This window comes from Pseudopodoces humilis, chromosome 7 (assembly GCF_049639895.1).
Source record: "Pseudopodoces humilis isolate 2021_Gansu_Grassland_sample_001 chromosome 7, ASM4963989v1, whole genome shotgun sequence".
NCBI classification, from domain to species: Eukaryota; Metazoa; Chordata; class Aves; order Passeriformes; family Paridae; genus Pseudopodoces; species Pseudopodoces humilis.
The window spans coordinates 25114637-25136203 of NC_142206.1; the positions used below are offsets into that span (position 1 = coordinate 25114637).

The window sequence follows — 21567 nt, forward strand, 5'->3', positions numbered from 1 at the left end:
TCCAGCCTTCTTGATCCTGTAAAGAGCCTGCAGTGTTACTGCTGGAAGAACATGAGCAGAGTCAAAAGATTTGCAGCTGAACTCACTTCACACACACAGTATTTTCATGTGGAACTATAAAAGTGTAGTTGCTCAAACTATCACAAGAAAAAAAAATACCATCTTCTTCTCTCCAACTTACTTTTTTTTTTTAAGTAACAGCAGAGTAAGCACTAGGCATAGCTAGACGACTCCTTTAAACAAAAACGTAACTTCCTTTGCAATGTTAGTACAGTGAAGAGTGAAATGACAAACTTAGCAGTCATTAGGAAATGAAGCTTTTGTGCACTTTGAAAACATGACTGGGTTTGTAGTCTGAACTATCTGAAAATGTGTACTAACATACGCAGCTGGAATGCTACAGAAATACAGCTGGTACATCAACAGCTTGCAAAATGTTATTATTTGAACTCAGGAAGAAAAGCTCACAGTCCTAAACAAAAAGTACCATCACGCTTTTCAGATGTTTTACAGCATGGAAAACAGAGACCACCCAGGTGAAGTGTACAGGTCTACTGTGATGGTGCTAGGGTCACAACCTGGATTTCTGCCACCTGTGACTATGCAAGTTTTACCTAGGCTATTTACCTATTTCTCCTCACTTAAGAATGACCAGTATCAACACTGCCCAGCTTTGGTCAGTGAACAGTTCAAGCAAGTCATGCCTTGTAGTAGCTATCACAGAAAGGGAAAAAAAGTGTTTACTACATGGCACAGATGGGAAAGCAGTAAGTTGCCTTAGTCCAATTAAAAAAAAGAATTAAACCCAGGAGTCAGTAATCAACATGAAGATCTAACCATCCCCTCACTTCAACTCAATAATGTGATCCAGATTTTAAGAACATATAAACAATTCTGAATAAGAGCAACAAATTGAATATAAAGTATGTGTTTGAATAAGTTTCTACATCAACCACAGGCAATATATGAATTTACGCTTCTTTCCTACCCATCAGTACCACAGACAGAAAAGAAAAAGGGAAAATGAGGCTACAGGAGTATACCAGATCAGATTATTTATTTTTCATACAAAACATGTAGACATATAAGTCATGAGGCACCATTATATGCCTTGGAAACACTGTGAACCACAGTTATGGAACTCCTAAACTAGAAGGGGTCTTGAATGTGAATCCTGTGCCTGTACTTTCTGGTTTAAAACAACAAAATTATTTTAATTTTTTAAAACAATTAAGAGTCATCTGTACATACTAGCTATATCCTACCCAAGGAGACAATCCAACTTCCAGGGACTATGGAAAAGCCAGTAAGGAAAGTATTATCTTCTTTTCTTCAAAACAGTCAGTATTCTCAATTTCCTACGAGACAAACCTGCTCAGTAGCTTCTCCCAATGACAGCCCATGCTAAGTGGACCTCCCCTGGTTTACAGTTGTTGTTTGCTACATAAATACAAAGAGGATGCAAAATGCTATCAGAAGTGAGTGGTGGCATTATGGTTTTTTCCTCCTCTTGCATGAACTATTTACTGCTTGGTGTTCACTAGCAATACAACACTCCAGTATGGTGGTTATCACTGACAACACTTACTCCAAAACAAAGATTTGTCCTAGCTGAAGGACAGCCTTGTACCTAAGCTAGTATTAACAATCCCAGCTATGAGAAAAACAGAGCCCATTACAGACCACTGTGAAGTCTGTGGCTGAGATGCTGTTTGCCTGACACTATCACCTATTTCCCTCCAATTCACAACTTATAACACTTGCTACTGGAATACTACAGAAGGAAAATGCTCAGTCCAAAACTACTACTTTGACAGAACATGCTGAATATCTAACAGAAATTACCAGAATTTTTGAGGATTTTTTTTTCACTACTCAAAAACATTTAATCATAATACGGCATATTTTAACTGTATTTGGTATACATTTCTTGTATGGTTTCGAGAATTCTTCCCAAAATAATTATTTACAAATTTTTTTTTCTCAATTTAATGTTAAAAAGGAAAACAGTCTAAACTGAAGCGTGGACATGTCAAGTAATCACCAATTTTAAGTTTTTCAAGAATTGTTTTGCAAGAAACTGAAATCTTGAGATTTCCTAGTTCCTAAAATGAAGTTAGAATTGTTTTCTACAGAATATTTCTACAGAATAACAGATAATACATGTGAGTTCTTAACTCACATGTATTATCACAATATATATTCACCTGGGATACAGGGAGCTTCTAAAAGTAGTCTTGTAAACATCAGTTTATCAGATTTCAGCATGTCTGTCTAATCACTGTGGCCAGTGAGTAAGTACACATACTAGTACTGAGATTCACTAATGAAAATGTACAACAGTTAACAGTATAAGAAATTCTAGGTTCTCATATACATATCTAGCAGTAATATTTAAGGCTCAAACACTGACAGGTGTCATTAACAAGAGTACAAATAGCTCTTTTTCCTCGTGTTAGCACATCCATTGCTTTTTTAGTTATATCTGCTGAGTTCAATTCACTGGACCTGCTACAAGCTTGGTAACCAACATCTACCATATCTACAGTTCTGACAGCACAGTCATCTACAGCAATCAAAAAAAAATATCCAGGAAATTATCTTCTGAGAAGGTTTATAACTGTGCTAAGGTTGAATCCTACAACTTTGTCTCAACCATTCTTTTTACACTATCATTTCAAGAATGAGGCATCAGTTACATCTTCCTTATTCATTTTTAAGGATCCATGACAGACAAGTAGGGGAATGGGATGCACACAACTGTGTAAGTTATTGGCTTGCAGGTTCTATAATAATACTCTGGAGCTGCAGTGGGGGCAGAAGGAATATACACAGATTGCTTCTGTTTTGACACTCCCTCAGGAACATCTAGGATGCAAGAAGATGTATCAACAGCTCAGAAACATCAGCAGATATTATTGTACAATATTCTTTCAATTATTTAGGGTTTGTATGGCCTCTTAAATTGGGAATGAGGTTCCATTCCTCACTAGAACCACTGGAAAAGCACAAACTTAAATAGGTGTTATTACAGAAAGTTAGGTTATGGCACAGAGCCTAAGAACATATAACTAAGAAAAACCTCTTGGCTCTTCAAAGACAGTCCCTGCCCTCAACAAGCAAGTACTTCATACAATTCCTTGATGACTACTTGACTGTGAGCACTATTAAGATTTAGTGGTAATTTTTCTATAAATGTCATTTTAACACAATCTCCAGGCTGAACAAGAACAAGTAAACTCAACAGAGGCAACACCCACCCTTTCAAAATGAAGTTATAGATGTGAGATTTCAAGGCAGCTCACTCCCTGCCAACAGTTCCAATGAACTCTTAAGGAAGCTGAAAAGCTTTGTATCAACTCAGCAAATGATAAAGATCAAGAGAAAAATCATATAGGAGTTCTCACATAAACTACCTGAGAAACATACAATCCCCTGTTCTGATCACACTACTTGACTACTGACCTTACAATGCAGTTTAACCCAAATGCTGTGGACTGCTGTGACCTGGCAAATTAGTGTTTGTGGATTTATAATGTGTTTCATAGACGGCTATGCATTTATGGATAGAGAGGACTGCCAGTACTGAACTAAATAAGTGTGACAAATTGCATACAAGTATTCAGAGTATACCTCATGCTCTTCCACAGGATACAATATTTTGAGAATAATTCTGACCAGAACTTTAACTACATGCTCAGATTTTCAGTATATTTGAGGACTGTATATTTGACAAGTGCTGCAGTAAATGCATGCGTGACAGAAAGCAAGTTCCTATCCAGTCAGGGTATGCATTTTCCACAAGGTACAGAGTTATGTTTTTGACACTGAAACCAAGAGCTCCATTTACTACATTTGTACTAACAAATGATATCAACATGGTCAATCACAAAAAGAGCCATACTATCTCATTCTCAGCAGAGTAATAAGTACTCAAAATACCCACACAGTATGGGAGCAATCCCAACACCTAGTGATCAGTGTCAGCTCATTTTGCTGCTATGTCAATACTAACATGAGACTGTCACTGCAAATGCCCCAATATGGCTCATCTTTCTAAAGAGTCCCTACAGGCCATCTTGAAGCAACCAAAAAATCCTACCTGCACCACCACCACTCTTAGGCCTTTTAGACTCCACTTTCATACTTAGCATTACATTAACTGTGGTATATAATCTTAAACTGAAGTCTGTCAATTGACTGTTCACTAAGTCAGGAATTCATTTTGCTAATGAACAGCAAAATACAAAACTCCAAAACAAAGTGCAAGAAGGGTGACAATGAGGGAGGGCAATCAAAAAAAAAATCTTTTTTTAGAAAATAATACATGCTGTGAAAAATTATTAATGAAATTGAACAAGTTTGGGACAAATAATTTCAAATTTCCTTCAGAGAGCCACGTATCTTACAATTCTGATCCTTCTCACCATTCCTACTCAACTCACAAAAGACAAAAAATTATTTTTAAATCCCCTACCATAAGCAGAACCAGAATGAAATACACAATGTAAATACTCTTCCCCATTATACTCAAACTTGTAAGTAATCTTTTCCCCCATTCAGAAGAGAAGCTGGAGGAATCTAAAGCTCACAGTCATGGATTCAGCAGCAGTTTGCTGTCTCAGTTCTGAGACTACACTTGGGGAATAATTCTAAAATCTGCAGCTTTAGCTACTACTTTCTCTGTGCATTTTCAAGTGAATATGGTATTTATTTCCTGATCTAAAGCTCTACATTTCCATTCTTGCTTCTAAACACTATATTCCAGTTTCTCTTTTCTGTCATTATTCTTCATTAATTTACATTCTGGACTTGAGCCTAGAATCTTACTTCTTCCACTATAAGAAACTGCCTCTTTCCTCCTAAAGCCTCTCCTTAAGAGCCCAGAAGGTCAGACTTGCTTCTTTCTATGCAAAATCTCAACTGCCAGCATAAATCACATGTCCTCTGTCCTGCCTAACAGTGACTTTCAGACCTCGTATTCTATGTAGGCACAATTCCAATAAAGCAATTAAGCAGAGGAAAATTTGTGGCAGTCCACATCTGTGATTTCACTTGTAAGCTTCCCAGCACAGGTCCAACACCTTTTTAATACAGTATCAAACATGTCAACTGATAATCATAAAGATTAGATGCACTCCTAAAGAATGACAAGACTCAGTGGTTCTGTGTGAAGAAACAAGTGAAGGAATCGTCAAACACAGGACAGTTTTTTAAGTGCTTCTCAATGCTAAAGTATCACAGTGAAAGCATTGGATATTTGTGTATCAGGTTTAAAAAATACCGATTTCAAATCCACGAGACTAAAACCCACAATTTCCTGCTCATTAACATACTTTTCCCCTTCCTAACACCACAAAAACAAAACCCCAGCTCTTTTCAACCCAACTTCACTTTTCTCCAGTTGTGTGAGAGATGATACATGTTGTGACTGGGCTGAATGTTTGCAGATACCAAAAGGCTTGTCAGACCCAGTAACAATGAAGCTGACCTTCATCAGGCTTTCCTAAAATGACATCACTATTAATTTGGGACCTCTCCTCTATCCAGTCACTGTAACAAAGTTTCTCAGAATTTATCTTTGATATTTCATGTTTACACCAATTAAATTGTTCCATCTTCCATGTCTGAAAATGGCTTGTGGCTTACAATGCCCTTTCAGCTTTTTACACAATTACATAAGGTCTCAATTTCTACAGAAAAAAAAAGGGGGCTGTTCTTTAAAGAAAAATAAAAATGAAACAACCAGTCACTGGGTAGACAGCTTAACACGATGATGACGTTTTCCAGGGAGCTGAGGACCTACAGGTGCTTCAGATGAAGCATGTAACCACCCAACCATCTCCTTATTCTCTGCTGCTCAGATAACCATGCTCAGACACAAGAAACAACTTTAAAACTATAACTGTACTTTTGTTAGGCAATTTGCAGCTGCAGCTTTTACTTCAGCAATAAATTTTCAGCATGTTAAGGAACTAAGACTTTAATTTAAAGTTTTCTAAATGCAATAGGAACAGTCCATTGAATCTGCCATCATTATTGATTGCATGTCCACATCTTTCGGATTTCCAGCGTGGGTTAGATTTTTCCTGCAGAGGGAATAAAATTGATCTGCAACCATAATTTATTTTTTTTTTTTTGCCTTCCTCTATGTTTAAGAAAGCCTCTTGATAGATCCTTTGCTTTTAATTTTGCAAAACAAAGTTCACTTATAATGAGAGCTTCTGTGCCAGGTGTCAGCCCAGGGGAATTGAGTTGCAGTTACAAATCCCCTGGAACACTAAAGGAAAGTACAGAAATAGAAATGCTGAGGATGACAGTAGTGTAAAATTGTAGCACTTTGTTCCAAGTACACTGTAACAAAGAACAGAAAAGTTGCTTAGAGTACTCGCTCTTTTCTGAGTTTGGACAAACATATTAGGGAGGCTACAATTTTAACAATTTTGTCTTGACAATAGGATTGGTGGAGATAGACAATGAGAGCAAGATTTAATGATGCAAATACCAAGTCAAGACTGACTTCTGTTGTTCTTAGCAGAACAGTCAAGTCCTATTTTCACAGCAATAAAACAACTTTGTACTGTCAGTAATCCAAATTAGGGTTTATTTGGGATAAATAAATTTTCAAGAGTACTAATGACACCACCATAATGGTCTATTCTCCATTCAGCAAGCCAGTAAACTGATGGTTTACAATTTTCATGTTCATGTTTTATGAATTTATCATGTTTTAGATAACCCCATTTACACAACAAACAGGCAGTACAGTCTGCCCAGTGGTAGATCAGACAGTGCTGGATTTTGAATTAATTATTGTATTGAATTTTGTCTTGATCAACCATTTAATTTCCATCTGGATTTTACCTACTAAATCAATGTTAGCGCAGAAAGAATGTAAAAGTAGTTTTCAAAAACCAAACCAAGCAAACCACATTTCATTTGATCATGTACTGACCTGGCCCAAAGAGAATAACTTACATACCATATCATAATATACTATAAATGTACTTTTCCAGCTTAGTCCTTGACAGATGGATTTAGCGATTAATGCCAGTTTTACTCTGACTAAAGAAATGAGATAATACACTCTTATAGAAAGAATATTCTCTATTTTCCTAATAAGATGTTGAAGTATCACTCTAGGGAGCTGCAGACAGCATGAGAAATTTGTCTGAAAAATGAGAAGTCCTTTGCCTAATAATATAGGCATATATGACAGAGGTCATTAAGATTTTCTCAACCATGCTAGAGACTTATAATAAATACCCTTTTCACTATCCTCAGTATGGTCACAATAAAAACAAAACCAAACAAAATAAAACCAACAAAAAGGTCATGAAAAGATGCATTAAGCAGTATTCTATAACTATGGTTTCATATGACCCAATTTCCATGCATTTATTTCCTTAAAAGTGCGCTACTACTGTTTTAGTGAGCTGAAATTTAAGTAATTTTTGAGAGCTTTTACAGCTAGAACATCAGAATTTTTACAATAAGACTTGAATTCAAAGTACATAAGCATATACACAGCTTGAAAAATATTAGAATTCTCCCCCAAAAGGGTCACAAGAGACACCACTGCAAGAGTTTGAAACACAGGTCATCTTGCCAAAAGCTTAATTTCCTTTTTAAAAATTTGATCAAAAAGAAAAGGAAAAAAAAGGGGAAAAAAAGTTGCAAATCCATTTTTTAAAAGTTGTTTCAAAACCCAAAAATGTAATTTTATATACTAGAAATTGAGGATAGTCATAGAATATTTTATTCAGGACAGAACTTATTCCTGTGTCCTTATTTCATTACATATTTCAAAAAGCATTTTCTGCATTTGAGAATTAGCTAGGAGATTATGATGTATTTATCACACAACTTTTAAATTTATTTTGTTGATGGCTAGGTTGTTAAATATTTCCTTCCTTACAAATCAGTTTTCAACTCACATCAGAGATTTTCAAGATCAGTGTTGCTTGTCATTCTGTGCACTTACTGTAGTGCTTTAAAGAAGAAACATTTCAGATAAAATATTTACTAACTCTACAGAACAAAAACTACATCTTCTGGTACTGTTAAGCCCTCCAATTTCACACCTAGCCTGCACAGTCAAAATTTGACTGCCAGAAGCACTGCCAGCAGTAACACCCCTTTTATTTCAGGCTGCAGAGACATCTTTTTCTCCAAGTTCAAAGAATTAGTAAGAAAGATCACAACTTTCTGCATACAAGATCCCAACCGGAGTTACTACATGCAGCAACCAAACAGCCATCAGATAGAAAAAACAGTTGACCACTATGATTACAAGCAACACACAAGAAGAATTAATTCAGGAAGCAATAGCCTTTGGTAACTGCTGCCTTTTACTCTGAAGATCTGTGAGGTGCAAAAGTTCTCCGTCCAAAATGTTTTTAGAGTTAATCAAAGCCTAAGAATTGCACTAGACCTTGAGCAGCTCTGCAGACATATTAAGACTGTAAGATTTACTAGCACAAGCCACTTCTGTGATGCCCACTAAGCTCAATCAGAACATTTCTTTTGAAGAAACTTAAGAGCTCTACTATTTGTCCCCATCTATGTAAGAACATACCTTGCCCAGAACTTCAAAGGTATGTAACCCCTTCCCATCTCTCTGAATTTCAGCTGAAATATCAGAAAAGAAAACCACTACAAAGTTTGTAAGGCAGTTCAGCAATAAAGACAAACAGATATGACCAATCACACGCAAATATTTAAATCAAAATTATCTACAGAATATGTACTCTGTGTTCCCTTTTACTCTATCACTTATATTTACGTTCCTCCTGATTCCTAGACCACATTTACATGCTAGGTAAACAAAGTATTACTGTATACTCCATAGAAAGCAATACCTCTTGTCTCTTATTTTTATAAGCTGTTTCTTTCCCATGTACTTTTCATTTCAACTATAAAGAGGCCTGCTAAAAAGGATTTGACACATGTAAAGAAAAAGGTTACATATACATCATTTTGACAGGACAACCCATGACATCCTTAAGGAACAGAGTTGTCTGTAAACACAAGCAAGAAAAATATTTACTTGAGCTTTCCATAAATTTGATACTTCATGTTCAAAATATCTTGCCTTATTCTGATCTCTAAAATTTATCTGTCAACACTCACTATCAGAGGCAGTCAGCAAAAGAGAACTATAGGCAGTAAGTTCACATTCTTTCTTTTAAATATAGCTTTAAGTTTCTCAAAGTAAAATGTCACATTTATGACACTTGTATCCCAAACTACACAACTGTGAGCACATGCCAAAGCACCACAACCTGTCATTCTACTTTGAAGAATACTTTCAATAAAGAGGGAACCAGCTACTTAACTGAAATCACATCTTGAGCTTGCTTTCACAAACAAGAACTTCAATACAACCTGTCACTCTCAATGCCTTTCATTTCTCTGATTTTGGGTTTAGGTTAGACCAGTGACAGCAGCAGTATTAGAAGCAGTCACCACAGCAGAACCATACCAGGAGCTATCCTAATGCCTCAACTCTTTCACCCACTGAAGATACAGTGTGAAGAGGTTCTATTAGCAAGCACACAAGAACCTTCTCCAGTGCTGCCTAAGACTTGAGGAATCCAGCATTTAGCCACAGGACATTAATATTGGAAAGATACTTTGTTGTGGGACAGTAATTAGCAGCTGACTGTGATAGACAGGCATGGATTTGGTTATCTCCCCACTGCCCCAATAAATGGAACTGCTCTCCCCACAGCACAGACACGTTACCCAGACTCCTAATGCAGCCTGAAAAGGTGTATCTCCTTGCCACCAGGATGATCTGCCCTTGAAGGAAAGCAAACTTTATTGACATATTTAAAAGATATCACTTACTACTACATACAGAAAAGGCCCATTTCCTGACACAATCTGAGCTGCCTGCCTCTCATTCCTGTCCTATGAAGCAGGAAAAGGGACTTTAAACAATTTTGTATTTTGCATAGCCTGGAAGGGCCCAGAGATACCATCCTTCAGCACAGACACAGCTCAAAAAACATGGGAACAGAAATAAAGTACACCTAGAGACTACCTTGATTCCAGTCCAGCTTCAACACCAAGTTGTAAAGCACTGCTTTGCCATACTACCTTACTTCACTCTATCTTTTCAGGATACTTATTATGTGATTGTCTTAAAAATAAACTGCATCAGGCTTCAGTTTCCTCAGCAATGATCAGCATTAGTAATGGATCCTGAAAGGATACCCGCTTCTTCCCTTCCCTAAGTAAGCAGACCATTTTGATACACAACTAGCATTAACCTCTTCTCTTTTGACTGCTCTGCCTCCTCAGCAACACACTAACCAGCATCAAAACCAATGCTACCATAAACAACAAACTCAAATGTATTTCCCAAGATATAACAATAATTAGGAAATAGAAGAAATAGACCCAAAGACTTTTGAAAAACTTAGTTTTGATGTATTTCCTGCAATGATCAAAAACTTAAACTTATTTGTTTTAAAGTCACACTGAACTACTCACAAGCAGGCCCATAAAAGGGATTCAGATCCAACTCACACCACACAGACACCTCTTCCTTCCCTTCTCCTTTCCTCACCCTTTTAAAGGGGTGAAAATACCGCATATTTCAATGCATTCCATGTGTTACATGAAAAGGTAATTATCCCCAGCTTAAGACTTTAAATGATGCATCTGCAATGATCTTAGAAGAAACTTGCAAAGCAACTCCTACAGCAAAAAGTGGCACACGTGGAAAGAAAGGTGCACTGGAAGAAATTACCCACTCATAGGAAAAAAAAGTGAATCATTTTATACTGAAAAGCTCTACACAGTGCTTATACCTGAAAAATGATTGGTTAAAAGCAAACAACTTTCCTCCCAAACACACGCATTTTCCTTGCGGCCAGAATATGATTCCACTCTCATCTTGTATTTTGACTGAGCTCATCTTAAACAGCCATAAGCTTTCCCCACTCTAGTGGGGCAAAAAAGGAACTCAGCAGAAGTAATAGGTTTAGCAAGAATAAGCAGCTGTTTACTCTGCATGCAATAAAACAGAAGCTGAAGGAAATCTTTTCAATTTTGACCTCAAGCTGGACCTACTGCTCAGATAGCACTCTGAGGTTTTTGTTTTACAGTGTAAGTCAACAAATCACCCAAAGCCATAATGCCATTTATCAATAACGTTCTCAATACATACTTTTTATTATCCTACACTATTGGAACTAACAAACATTGAGAGAGAAAGAAAAGAACACACTTTTTACTATCAGGCTTTGTACAAATGCATAACGAAATATAACACTGCATAGGAGACACTCTTTTTACATATATTTATTGAATGTATGCGGAGGCTGCCCCTTTTCTTTCATCCATCAGCTGTGCAGGTATTTATGGTTAAGAGCCCCTGGTGCCCAGAGATAATTGTTAACCTTAGTGACTGCCACACATGCACTTCCTAGAGTCAAACACCTGCACAAGCTGATGAACTTCTAACACACACTTACTTGACTCAGAGGCTTGGAAGGAAGGCCTGATCCAAATTTCTCCATCTGGATTGATACAGACCTATCCAGTTTCTGCCTCAAAGAGCTTACAATCTAGCTAATACATTTTTTGTTTTACTGCTGGACAAATTCAGGAGACAGGGAATGCCTGGTGTGCCTCAAGTTTCAGACATATTAGTAAGAGAAAACCCCTTCAAAAGTCATACACATGAAAATTAAAGACACAGGACAACACAAAGTGAAGGAGAAAAAAATACAACAGCATTACTGACAACTGAAGACACAACCTCGCATCTGAGTGTTACATATTACTACTTCTATAGTCCAGCCAGTCTCAGCATCCACACCAAAAGCCGGCTCAGGTTAGACATTCTCTATCCTAATAGTTTTCCACAGCGAACTACGGAGAACGGCGACGATGTCCCCCAGGCATAGGGAAGGGCCTGCGAGAGCAGCAGCACAGGTGAGCGCCGGTGCAGCCCCGGCCGCACACTAAGGCACGAACCCCACGGCTGCCGGGGAAGGGAAACCGCCCACGAGATGCTGTGGGTGAGGGAAGATGCTCGGGGAAGGAGGTCGATTTCTCCGTGGAGACACCAGCCTAGAAGGGCAGCGGGCGCAGGCAGCCTCCCCCGGCTCTCACGCTACTCCCTTCCCGTCTCAGCGCCGCAGGAAACGATCCTAGTTTTAATGGAGAGAAGGGGGGATTCTTTCTCGGGAGACGGACCCAAGAAGCGACACCACAACCCCCGCGGAGCTGGAAGCTTCTGGAAGTTGCGCGTTTCGTTACGAGCGCGCACGGCCACCAGCACCTCCCGCCACCGGTTACCGCCGGGGCCCGGCCCCCGCCCCCCCGCAGCCGCCGGGAGCCGCCGCGGCCCAGCCGAACCCCCCGCCCCGGGGACAGCCGCCAGCATCACCTTCATGCCGCGTCTCCCGGAGCACCGCCCGGCGGGGGTGGGGGGAGAGCGGGCGCCCGGCGGGTGCGGGCCCGTCTCCCCCGGCGCTAGGGCTCCGGCTCCTCCTGCCCGATGTAAACACACACCGGCGGGCGGGGGGAGGCTGGGCCGGGGGGCAGCGCCATGGCAACCCGGCCGGAAGAGGAAGCGCGGGGGTCAGGGGCGCCATGTTGGAGGGGGCTCGGGGCTGGCGGCGATGTTGAGGGAGGCTCGGAGCTCACACCTCCCAGAGGAACCAGGGCTCCGCGCAGCTTTCGCCGAGACACCCGCCAGCCAAAACCGCTGCCTGACATGGCAGTGAAGTGATTCACCTGTGGTAACACACTGGCCTCTTCCAGTTTCCAGTGTAAACTGCTGGGGATGCTGCGAAGGGAGATGAATTGACTCAGCCATAAGTCAAACATGGAAGCAGTGTTTGTTTGGCCAAGATGAGGAGGCAGTTCTCCGAGCTCTGCCCTCTCTGCAGGCTTGCCGGCATTCACAGAATCAAATAGAATCAATTGGGTTGGAAAACATCTATGAGGTCACTGAGTCTAACATGAACACCCTCACCTCAGCTATGCCAGGGCACTAAATGTCACACCCAGACTTTAAACACCTCCAGGGACTGTGACTCCACCACCTCCCTGGTCAGTCCATTTCGGTGTCTAATTACCCTTATTGTGAAGAAATTCCTCCTAATGTCCAACCTCAACCTCTCCTGGTGCAGCTTGAGACTATATCCCCTCATGTTGTTACCTGGGAGAAGGGACCAACCCCAGCTGGCTACAGCCTCCTGCCAAGGAGTTGTAGAGAGGGGTCACCCCTGAGCCTCCTTTTCTTGGGGCTAAACATCCCCGTGTCCCTCAGCTGCTCCTCACAGGACACCTCCAGACCCCTCACCAGCTGGACAATCAATCCTAGTCACAAGCCAGGGGACTTTTGAGCCCTTTCCTCCTGTTATCCTTAGCCAATGGAGCATGGCTCCAGCCTGCATGGTGGGAGCTGCACCCATGCTGCTGCTTCACGTGAGGGACTACAGTCTGGTGGCAAAGATAAAAGAATCTGGACATAATCTTTGGCATCTAAAGTTTTCTTTCTCGTGTACTGCTTTAAAACTATCACTGAGCACAACCACACACGTGGATAGAAGCATGTTCTGCTAGTGGATGGTTTGCAATGAGGGAAGGCGGACAAAGCAAAACAAAAATAAGAGTGGTTTGAAGTAATGATTCCTTGTAACAGGGAGAGAAAACAACATTTAGTGAATGATGGTGATTGATTATGAGTTCATTTTTCTCTGATTTAATATTATTCTACACATGATGCTGAGTTAATGTGTAGAGAACATTATTAACTCAATGAATGGTTGAATCCAAAAGAGGAAAGCCTGCTTTTGTTCCTTTCTTTAACTTCTCAACTAAGAAATGTTGCATTTTCTTCTCTAAAGAAGTGCCCTAGGCAGCCATATATGTCTTTTAAGGCATTCTAGAATACAACAGACCCCATTTAGTCAGAAACCATAAAAGGAACAATTATATCACTTAAAGTCTAGGAATACCTTCTCTCAGTGCACAGTTAAGTTTTTCTTTGTCCCATATTGTAATTTCAAATTTCAGAACCTCCTTGGAGTGGTACTGTAAGACTTGTTTCCATTTTTCAGTAAAAAAGGAAACTCTTGAAAGACACCAAACAAAGTCATTCCCTCCCCTCATATGGGCTGACAATTGAAAATATTCATATCCTTTGCTTTTCACAACACACCCATGCCTTACATAATTATCTGCATCACTTCTTAGAAGAAGTCCCTTCCTGGCACAGATTCTCATATCAGAATTTGTAATTTCTTACGCACATATAAAGATACTTCACTTCAAGCGTGTGAATCTTCTCAGAACAGCAGCAGTGGAAGCCAGTGAATCCAGCAAAAGTTTCACATACCACACTAATTTCTACAGATCTGCACATATATATTTGTGCAGATACATAAGCATACCTAAAACATGTGTGCAACATACTACCCTCATATTAGATATTTAAAATTATAATAATCAAAATATAAGTCATTCCTTCAAAAGAAATAAAATTTGTATCAAATAATCTTGTCAGTACTATTAGTAGAATTATATTAATTTTTAATTGTGTAATGCAAATCCATATGTTGCTGGGTAGAAAGAAGGTCATATGAAGTTTGTGTTGAGTTTAACATGTAAATTATGGCCTGATTAACAGTTAAATAATATTGCCTAAAGTATTAAGGGTTAAAGAAAAAAATATATTTTCCCTCATTCAGGTTATATTATGCACTCTAGTGAAGTTCAAAATGCAACTTTCTCCATATAAAATAGTGAATTTCAGATGAACATAATTTTTTTTTCAGCAAGCTCATAAGCCCATAGAATAAAATAGATTGAAGTGCAATCTTTTAAGTAAGTTAACTTTAGATTGTAACATTTGCAATGTCTGCAGAACATTTAAAGAATGTTCCAGCTGAGAAATCAGAATATTCTGGATGATAGACAAATAGGGGATGGGGGTGGGGTAAAGAATGAGAAAGCAATTTGTTTACTTTGTGCTAAGCTCAGAAAGTACTTTATTCCTGAAACGATTTCAGCAGCACCAAAATTATTACTTAGTTTCATCCAAAAGGATTTAGTCCATTTAATGCACTCCACTCCTGGTCTGGTGAGATTCACCTGAAAAGTGTGTCTCTATTGGAACAAAATGGCTAATGTATATGCTTCCATAAACTCCACTGTTTGTAAATTAGAAGTGATGTCTTTTCATGGAGAAATTCTCTTCCCAGCCTTTAAGAAGTATGGACCAACTGGGGAGATTGGCCTACCTAGAATTTTCAGTGAAGGCTGGGGTCTCAAACATCTTAAGTAAAGCATTGTTCATTTATCATTTTCTTCAAGGTATTGAAGTCAGTGAAAAAAAATATCTTTTACTTTCAGATTTGGTCATAGTACATTCCCAAAACTACTTATTTGAAAAAGAAAGACCGTTCTATAAATGGTACGGTGTTTTGTATAGGGGTGAGTGTGTGTGAAAGAGTGATATTCAGGTATATTTTTTTCTGTGTAGACTAAAAAGTCCACTCCTCAGGTGCCAAATGACTAGCAGCTTCTCCCTGTCACATTTACTAACTTTAGGAGATGACATTTCAGCACTTTTTACCTATGCTGATAACCACACACTGGCTCAGAGATAAGAACCCAACCAACAACTGAAGTCACAAATCACACCCCTACACTGATAGAGCTTTCCCTTAGATGTAGTCGAAAAGACTGAGATAACTAATGATTGTTTTAAAGTACTCAGGTGGACAGGAACATTAAAACAGAGATAATTGATACTAGATTAGACTGCTGCAAGGTTCAATTTCACCTGAGTACAAGTGGCTGGCATCATCAAGCAGAATGGCCCTACTTTGTTACCCCTGTTTACCCCCATGTTTTCATCCCTAGTTTCTTAAGTCATATTCTTGCCCTGTGTGACATTTGAGCAGCCTTATCATTGCCTGCTGTTAAAAAGCATAATGCAGCAAAAAGAAATGCAAGTGCCAGCTGGTGTAAGACAGGAAAATAATGCACAGTAATATTTCATTGGAACAGGTGGTCACAGTATGGTGGCACTAGTTGGCTCATTATTTCCAGACAATGAAGCTGCTGGTTAGTAATGACTCGAGCTTTTACAACTCCTCCAGACATCTGTTCCAGATGAAAAAATTTTCCCTTACCTTGAGTAAATGATTTTGCCAATCAAGCATTCCAAGAACACCCAACAAATTAGCCGCAACTTTGCAAACACATAAGTATTAGTTTTCCTCATGCTACATCTTGGTGAAGGACTCGTGTATTGAGAGACCTACCCTTACTTTGTACGCCTTACAGGCCTCTACAGCTGTCAGTAAAGCAGCTTTTGATTCTGTCTTCCCTAACTTCACATCTCCAACATCCCTGCAAGGTAGGGAGGTACTTGCTGCACTGGTGTTGAGGGTTAGGTGTCCTTTTTTTTTGTTTTTGTTTGTTTTGTCGTTCTGGCCTGCCCGGGGAATTTTTACCCATTATGTGCTGGGGCAACCTAACTACCGGTACTTAGGGGTGATTGACAACGGACAAAGAGTAGCCGGGCCCAGGGGGGGGAAAGGGGGCAGAAAAGGAGGGTGGGGACAGTTTTTTAGCTGGTTTTTTCTCCGGCTTCGGGGAAGGACGTTCGTCTGTGCTGGGTCCGCGGAGCGGCTGCGGTGGAGAGAAGGGATTTTCGCCATCACCCAGACGGAGCAGTTGCTTCTTCTCCTTCTCCCCTCTTGGTTGGTGGCCTCGCACCCCCTGCCCTGCGGGGAGGTGTGGCAGCCACCGTTGCAGAGCTGCTGATCCCCCTCATCCCCCTGCCCAGGATCTCAGCTTATCCCTGCTGATTCACCTCATCCACCGGCCCAGGATCTCAGCTCATCCCTGCTGTTCCAGCCGACTGTTCCCCGGAGCCCTGCAGGAGCACCGGGACTGACTGCCCGAGGGTTTGTGAAAAAAACTAAACCTCTCCTCCACCCCATCTCAGCTGAGAGAGCTGTCCCGGGTCCCTGGTTCTGTGTTCTTGTTATTGCTGTAGTTATTGTTTTGTTTGTTTGCCTGGTTATACTAGTAAAGAACTGTTATTCCTATCCCCAGATCTCTGCCTGAAAGCCCCTTGATTTCAAATTTATAATAATTCGGAGGGAGGGGGTCTACATTCTTTCACCCCAAGGGAGGCTCCTGCTCTCCCTAGCAGACACCTGTCTTCTAGAACCCAGACAGATTTTGGCGCCCAACGTGGGGCTCGAGAGGAAAAGGGCAAAAAAGGAATAACAGTTCTTAAATAACCTAACTTTTGTGTGCTGGATTTAGAAACCTTGTTAGGTAGAACCATGTTGTTGAGCTTACCCAGGTTCGCGGGGCATGTGGTCACAGCTATATTTTCTCCCATTTGCTGTACCTTAACTTAAATATGGGTCCTATAACTAAGGCTACTGTGGCTATTATCCAGCTTGTTTGTGGGTTGATAAGGTGAGGAATTCATGGATGTTTAACGTCCTCTGGACGCGGCTCATGGATTCAGAGCTGTCACACACTAACTGGATGGTTTTTGGGTTACTATAATAATGGTACCTACTGGCAGAAAAAGACAGCTGGGGAAAATTTCTCCCAACCTTTCACCCAGTTCCTTGGGCCTACCCCGCCAGTTTTCGAAGGGTTAAAATCTTCTCTGAATGCTAATGACATCTTACAGTGGCTGGCGGTACTGATAGGCCTGTTCTACTTAGCCTTCAGAGACAAAGGGAAAGAGACAGGGGGTGCTGCCCCAGAGCCTGGCACAGCCCCAGAGACAGGGGGTGCTGCTCTAGAGCCTGGCACAGCCCCAGAGACAGGGGGTGCTGCTCTAGAGCCTGGCACAGCCCCAGAGACAGAGGGTGCTGCTCTAGAGCCTGCCCCTGCCCCACAGCCCACCTCAGAAATGAACCACCCAGAGTGGGTGGGGGTTCTGGTGAAGGAGATACGTGAGATGAGCCAGAAGATAGAGTGCATTTCCTCAGCTGCTGAGAAACCCTCCCCCTGCCTCGAAGAGGGAGAGTCTGATAGTGCAGCAGTGGAACCCACAGACGTTACAACCGTCCAGGTTCCAGCTGAACCACAAGGGCAGTCACAGCCAGCAGCTGTTGCCCCTGTGGAAACCAGGAAGTCTAAGATGAAATCACAGCACCCTGTTGATAAGGATAAGAAAGGAGGGCCCTCACAACCCACAGGGGAGCCAGAAGTTGAAATCATTACTGAGTCTCTGACATATGACAGTCTCCGTAAGTTACAAAAAGACATTGTGAGGCGGGGGCGTGAGCCTTATACAACCTGGTTACTTCGGGTCTGGGACCTTATGGGTACAGGCGTGCAGCTGGATGGTGGTGAGGCAAGGAATGTGGGACCCTTGACGCAGGACTCAGGTGTGAATCAGGTATTCGTCAGGGAGCAAGGGCCCCTTTCCCTCTGGGAGCGGCTTTTGACGAGTGTAAGAGAGAGGGTTGTTCAACAAGAGAGAATGGAAGAGCACTATCATAGAAGGGAATGGAAAACCATTGAGGAAGGGATCCAACAACTGAGAGAAGTGGCGATATTAGAGGTTCCTTTTTTGGGAGGGGTGGACAGCATGATAATGACCCCGACAAAGTCAGGTGCACTGGGCAGATGTTGTGGAGTCTGGCAAATCTAGGGCCACGTGACTACACCACCTATATTGCACTGATTAACGCTGATAACAGCCGAGAGACGGTGGTTCTGTTGCCACCGGCTTAGAAATTACGACAGTATGGTCCGACAGGCAGCAGGCTAAGATTTCCGCTGTGATTAAGGAAACTCAAAGAGGAGATGAGGGAAATGAGGGAAGAGATGAGGAAGAGCAGTTCCCATATGGCACCAGTGCGGGTCACAAGCCCAAAACTCCAAGCCCAGCGTCCCCCAGCTAGAGAGAGAGGGTACACCTCACGAACTGAGCTGTGGTTCTTTCTACGTGACCATGGGGAAGACATGGGAAAGTGGGGTGGGGAACCCACTTCTGCCCTGGCAGCACGAGTGCGTCAACTCAGGCAGGGAACCAGTAACCAGAAAGGTTCCACTAAAGTGAAGGTAGCCTCAACCTCCCGTGACCAAACTGCCAGATATTACAGGAAAGAGGATGATCCCCTTGAAGGAACCTCTAGCATGTATGCCCAGGGAGGAGAGGATGACCAGTGCTAGAGGGGCCCTGCCTCTAGCCAGGAAGAGGCACGGGAAAACCGGTCTTTTGGACGGTGTGGATCCGATGGCCTGGCACATCAGAGCCACAAAAATACGAAGCTTTAGTTGATACTGGTGCACAGTGTACCCTATGCCATCAGGACATGTGGGGGCAGAACCTGTTTCCATTGCTGGGGTGACGGGGGGATCGCAGCAGTTGACTCTGTTGGAAGCCGAGGTGAGCCTGACTGGGAAGGAGTGGCAGAAACATCCCATTGTGACTGGCCCAGAGGCCCCGTGTATTCTGGGCATGGACTTCCTTCGAAATGGCTATTACAAAGACCCAAAGGGACTCAGGTGGGCTTTTGGAATAGCTGCTGTGGAGGCAGAGGACATTAAGCAATTGAACACCTTGCCTGGACTATCAGAGAACCCATCTGCAGTAGGACTCCTGAAAGTGGGAAGAACAGCGAGTAACCAATTGCCACCTCGACAGTGCACCGCCGGCAGTATAGGACAAATCGAGATGCTGTGATCCCCATCCACAAGATGATCCGAGAGTTGGAGAGCCAAGGGGTGGTCAGCAAAACCCACTCACCCTTCAACAGCCCCATCTGGCCTGTGCGCAAGTCTGACAGAGAATGGAGATTGACTGTGGACTATCGTGCATTGAATGAAGTGACTCCACCTCTGAGCGCTGCCGTGCCGGACATGCTGGAGCTCCAGTACGAGCTGGAGTCCAAGGCAGCGAAGTGGTACGCCACTATTGACATTGCTAATGCATTTTTCTCCATTCCCCTGGCAGCAGAATGCAGGCCTCAGTTTGCCTTCACGTGGAGGGGAGTGCAGTACACCTGGAACCGACTGCCCCAGGGGTGGAAGCACAGCCCCACCATCTGCCATGGACTGATCCAAGCTGCCCTGGAAAAGGGTGAGGCTCCAGAACATCTGCAGTACATTGATGACATCATTGTGTGGGGGAACACACAGCAGTGGAATATTTGAGAAAGGGGAAATGATCATCCAGATTCTGCTAGAAGCCGGGCTTTGCCATCAAGAAGAACAAAGTCAAAAGGACCTGCTCGAGAGATCCAGTTCCTGGGAGTAAAATGGCAAGATGGACGGCGTCAGATTCCCGCTGAGGTCATCAATAAGATCACTGCAATGTCTCCACCCACCAGCAAGAAGGAAACGCAAGCTTTCCTAGGTGCCATAGGTTTTTTGGAGGATGCACATTCCTGAGTACAGCCAGATCGTGAGCCCTCTCTACCTGGTTACCCGAAAAAAGAATGATTTCCACTGGGGCCCTGAACAACAACAAGCCTTTGCTCAGATCAAACAGGAGATCGCCCATGCAGTAGCTCTTGGCCCAGTCAGAACAGGACCAGACGTGAAGAACGTGCTCTACTCTGCAGCTGGGAACAATGGCTTGTCCTGGAGCCTTTGGCAGAAAGTGCCTGGGGAGACTCGAGGCCGTCCGCTGGGATTCTGGAGCCGAAGCTACAGAGGTCCGAAGCCAACTACACCCCCACAGAGAAGGAAATCTTAGCTGCCTATGAAGGAGTTCAAGCCGCCTCAGAAGTGATTGGCACAGAAGCACAACTCCTCCTGGCACCCCGACTGCCAGTGCTGGGGTGGATGTTTAAAGGAAAGGTTCCTGCTACCCACCATGCCACCGATGCTACGTGGAGCAAGTGGATTGCCCTCATCACGCAGCGCGCCCGTATTGGAAACCCAAATCGCCCTGGGATTTTGGAGATAATTACAAACTGGCCAGAAGGTGAAAACTTTGGTCTCATTGATGAAGAGGAGCAGGAACAAGTGACACGGGCTGAAGAAGCTCCACTGTACAACCAACTGCCAGCAGGAGAAACACGCTACGCTCTGTTCACTGATGGTTCCTGTCGCATCGTAGGGATGAACCGGAAGTGGAAAGCAGCCGTATGGAGCCCCACACGACAGGTCGCAGAGGCCACTGAAGGAGAAGGTGGATCAAGCCAACTTGCTGAACTCAAAGCTGTTCAACTGGCCCTGGAACATTGCTGAAAGAGAGAATTGGCCAAAGCTCTACCTCTACACTGATTCATGGGATGGTGGCCAATGCTCTGTGGGGATGGCTGGAAAGGTGGAAAAGGGCCAACTGGCAACACAGAGGAAAGCCAATCTGGGCTGCTGATGAGTGGAAAGACATCGCTACCTAGGGTAGAGAAACTGTCTGTGAGGGTCCGTCATGTAGATGCCATGTCCCCCAAGAGTAGGGCCAATGAAGAGCACCGAAACAATGAGCAGGTGGATCAGGCTGCAAAGATAGAGGTGTCAAAGACAGACTTAGATTGGCAACACAAGGGAGAGTTGTTCCTAGCTCGATGGGCTCATGATGCCTCAGGCCATCAGGGT

General features: G+C 42.5%; 1 protein-coding gene across 1 annotated transcript in view; it reads right to left on the reverse strand.

Moving 5' to 3' along the window:
- LOC102107598 (transmembrane protein 263-like) overlaps positions 1-12522 on the reverse strand; it is a 200877-nt gene extending 188355 nt beyond the window's left edge. The window contains exon 1 of the mRNA XM_088058195.1: positions 12407-12522. Coding sequence (XP_087914321.1) covers positions 12407-12412 — 6 coding nt within the window. The 5' untranslated portion in view covers positions 12413-12522. The remainder of the gene's footprint in view (positions 1-12406) is intronic.
- Between the last annotated feature and the right edge of the window lie 9045 nt (positions 12523-21567).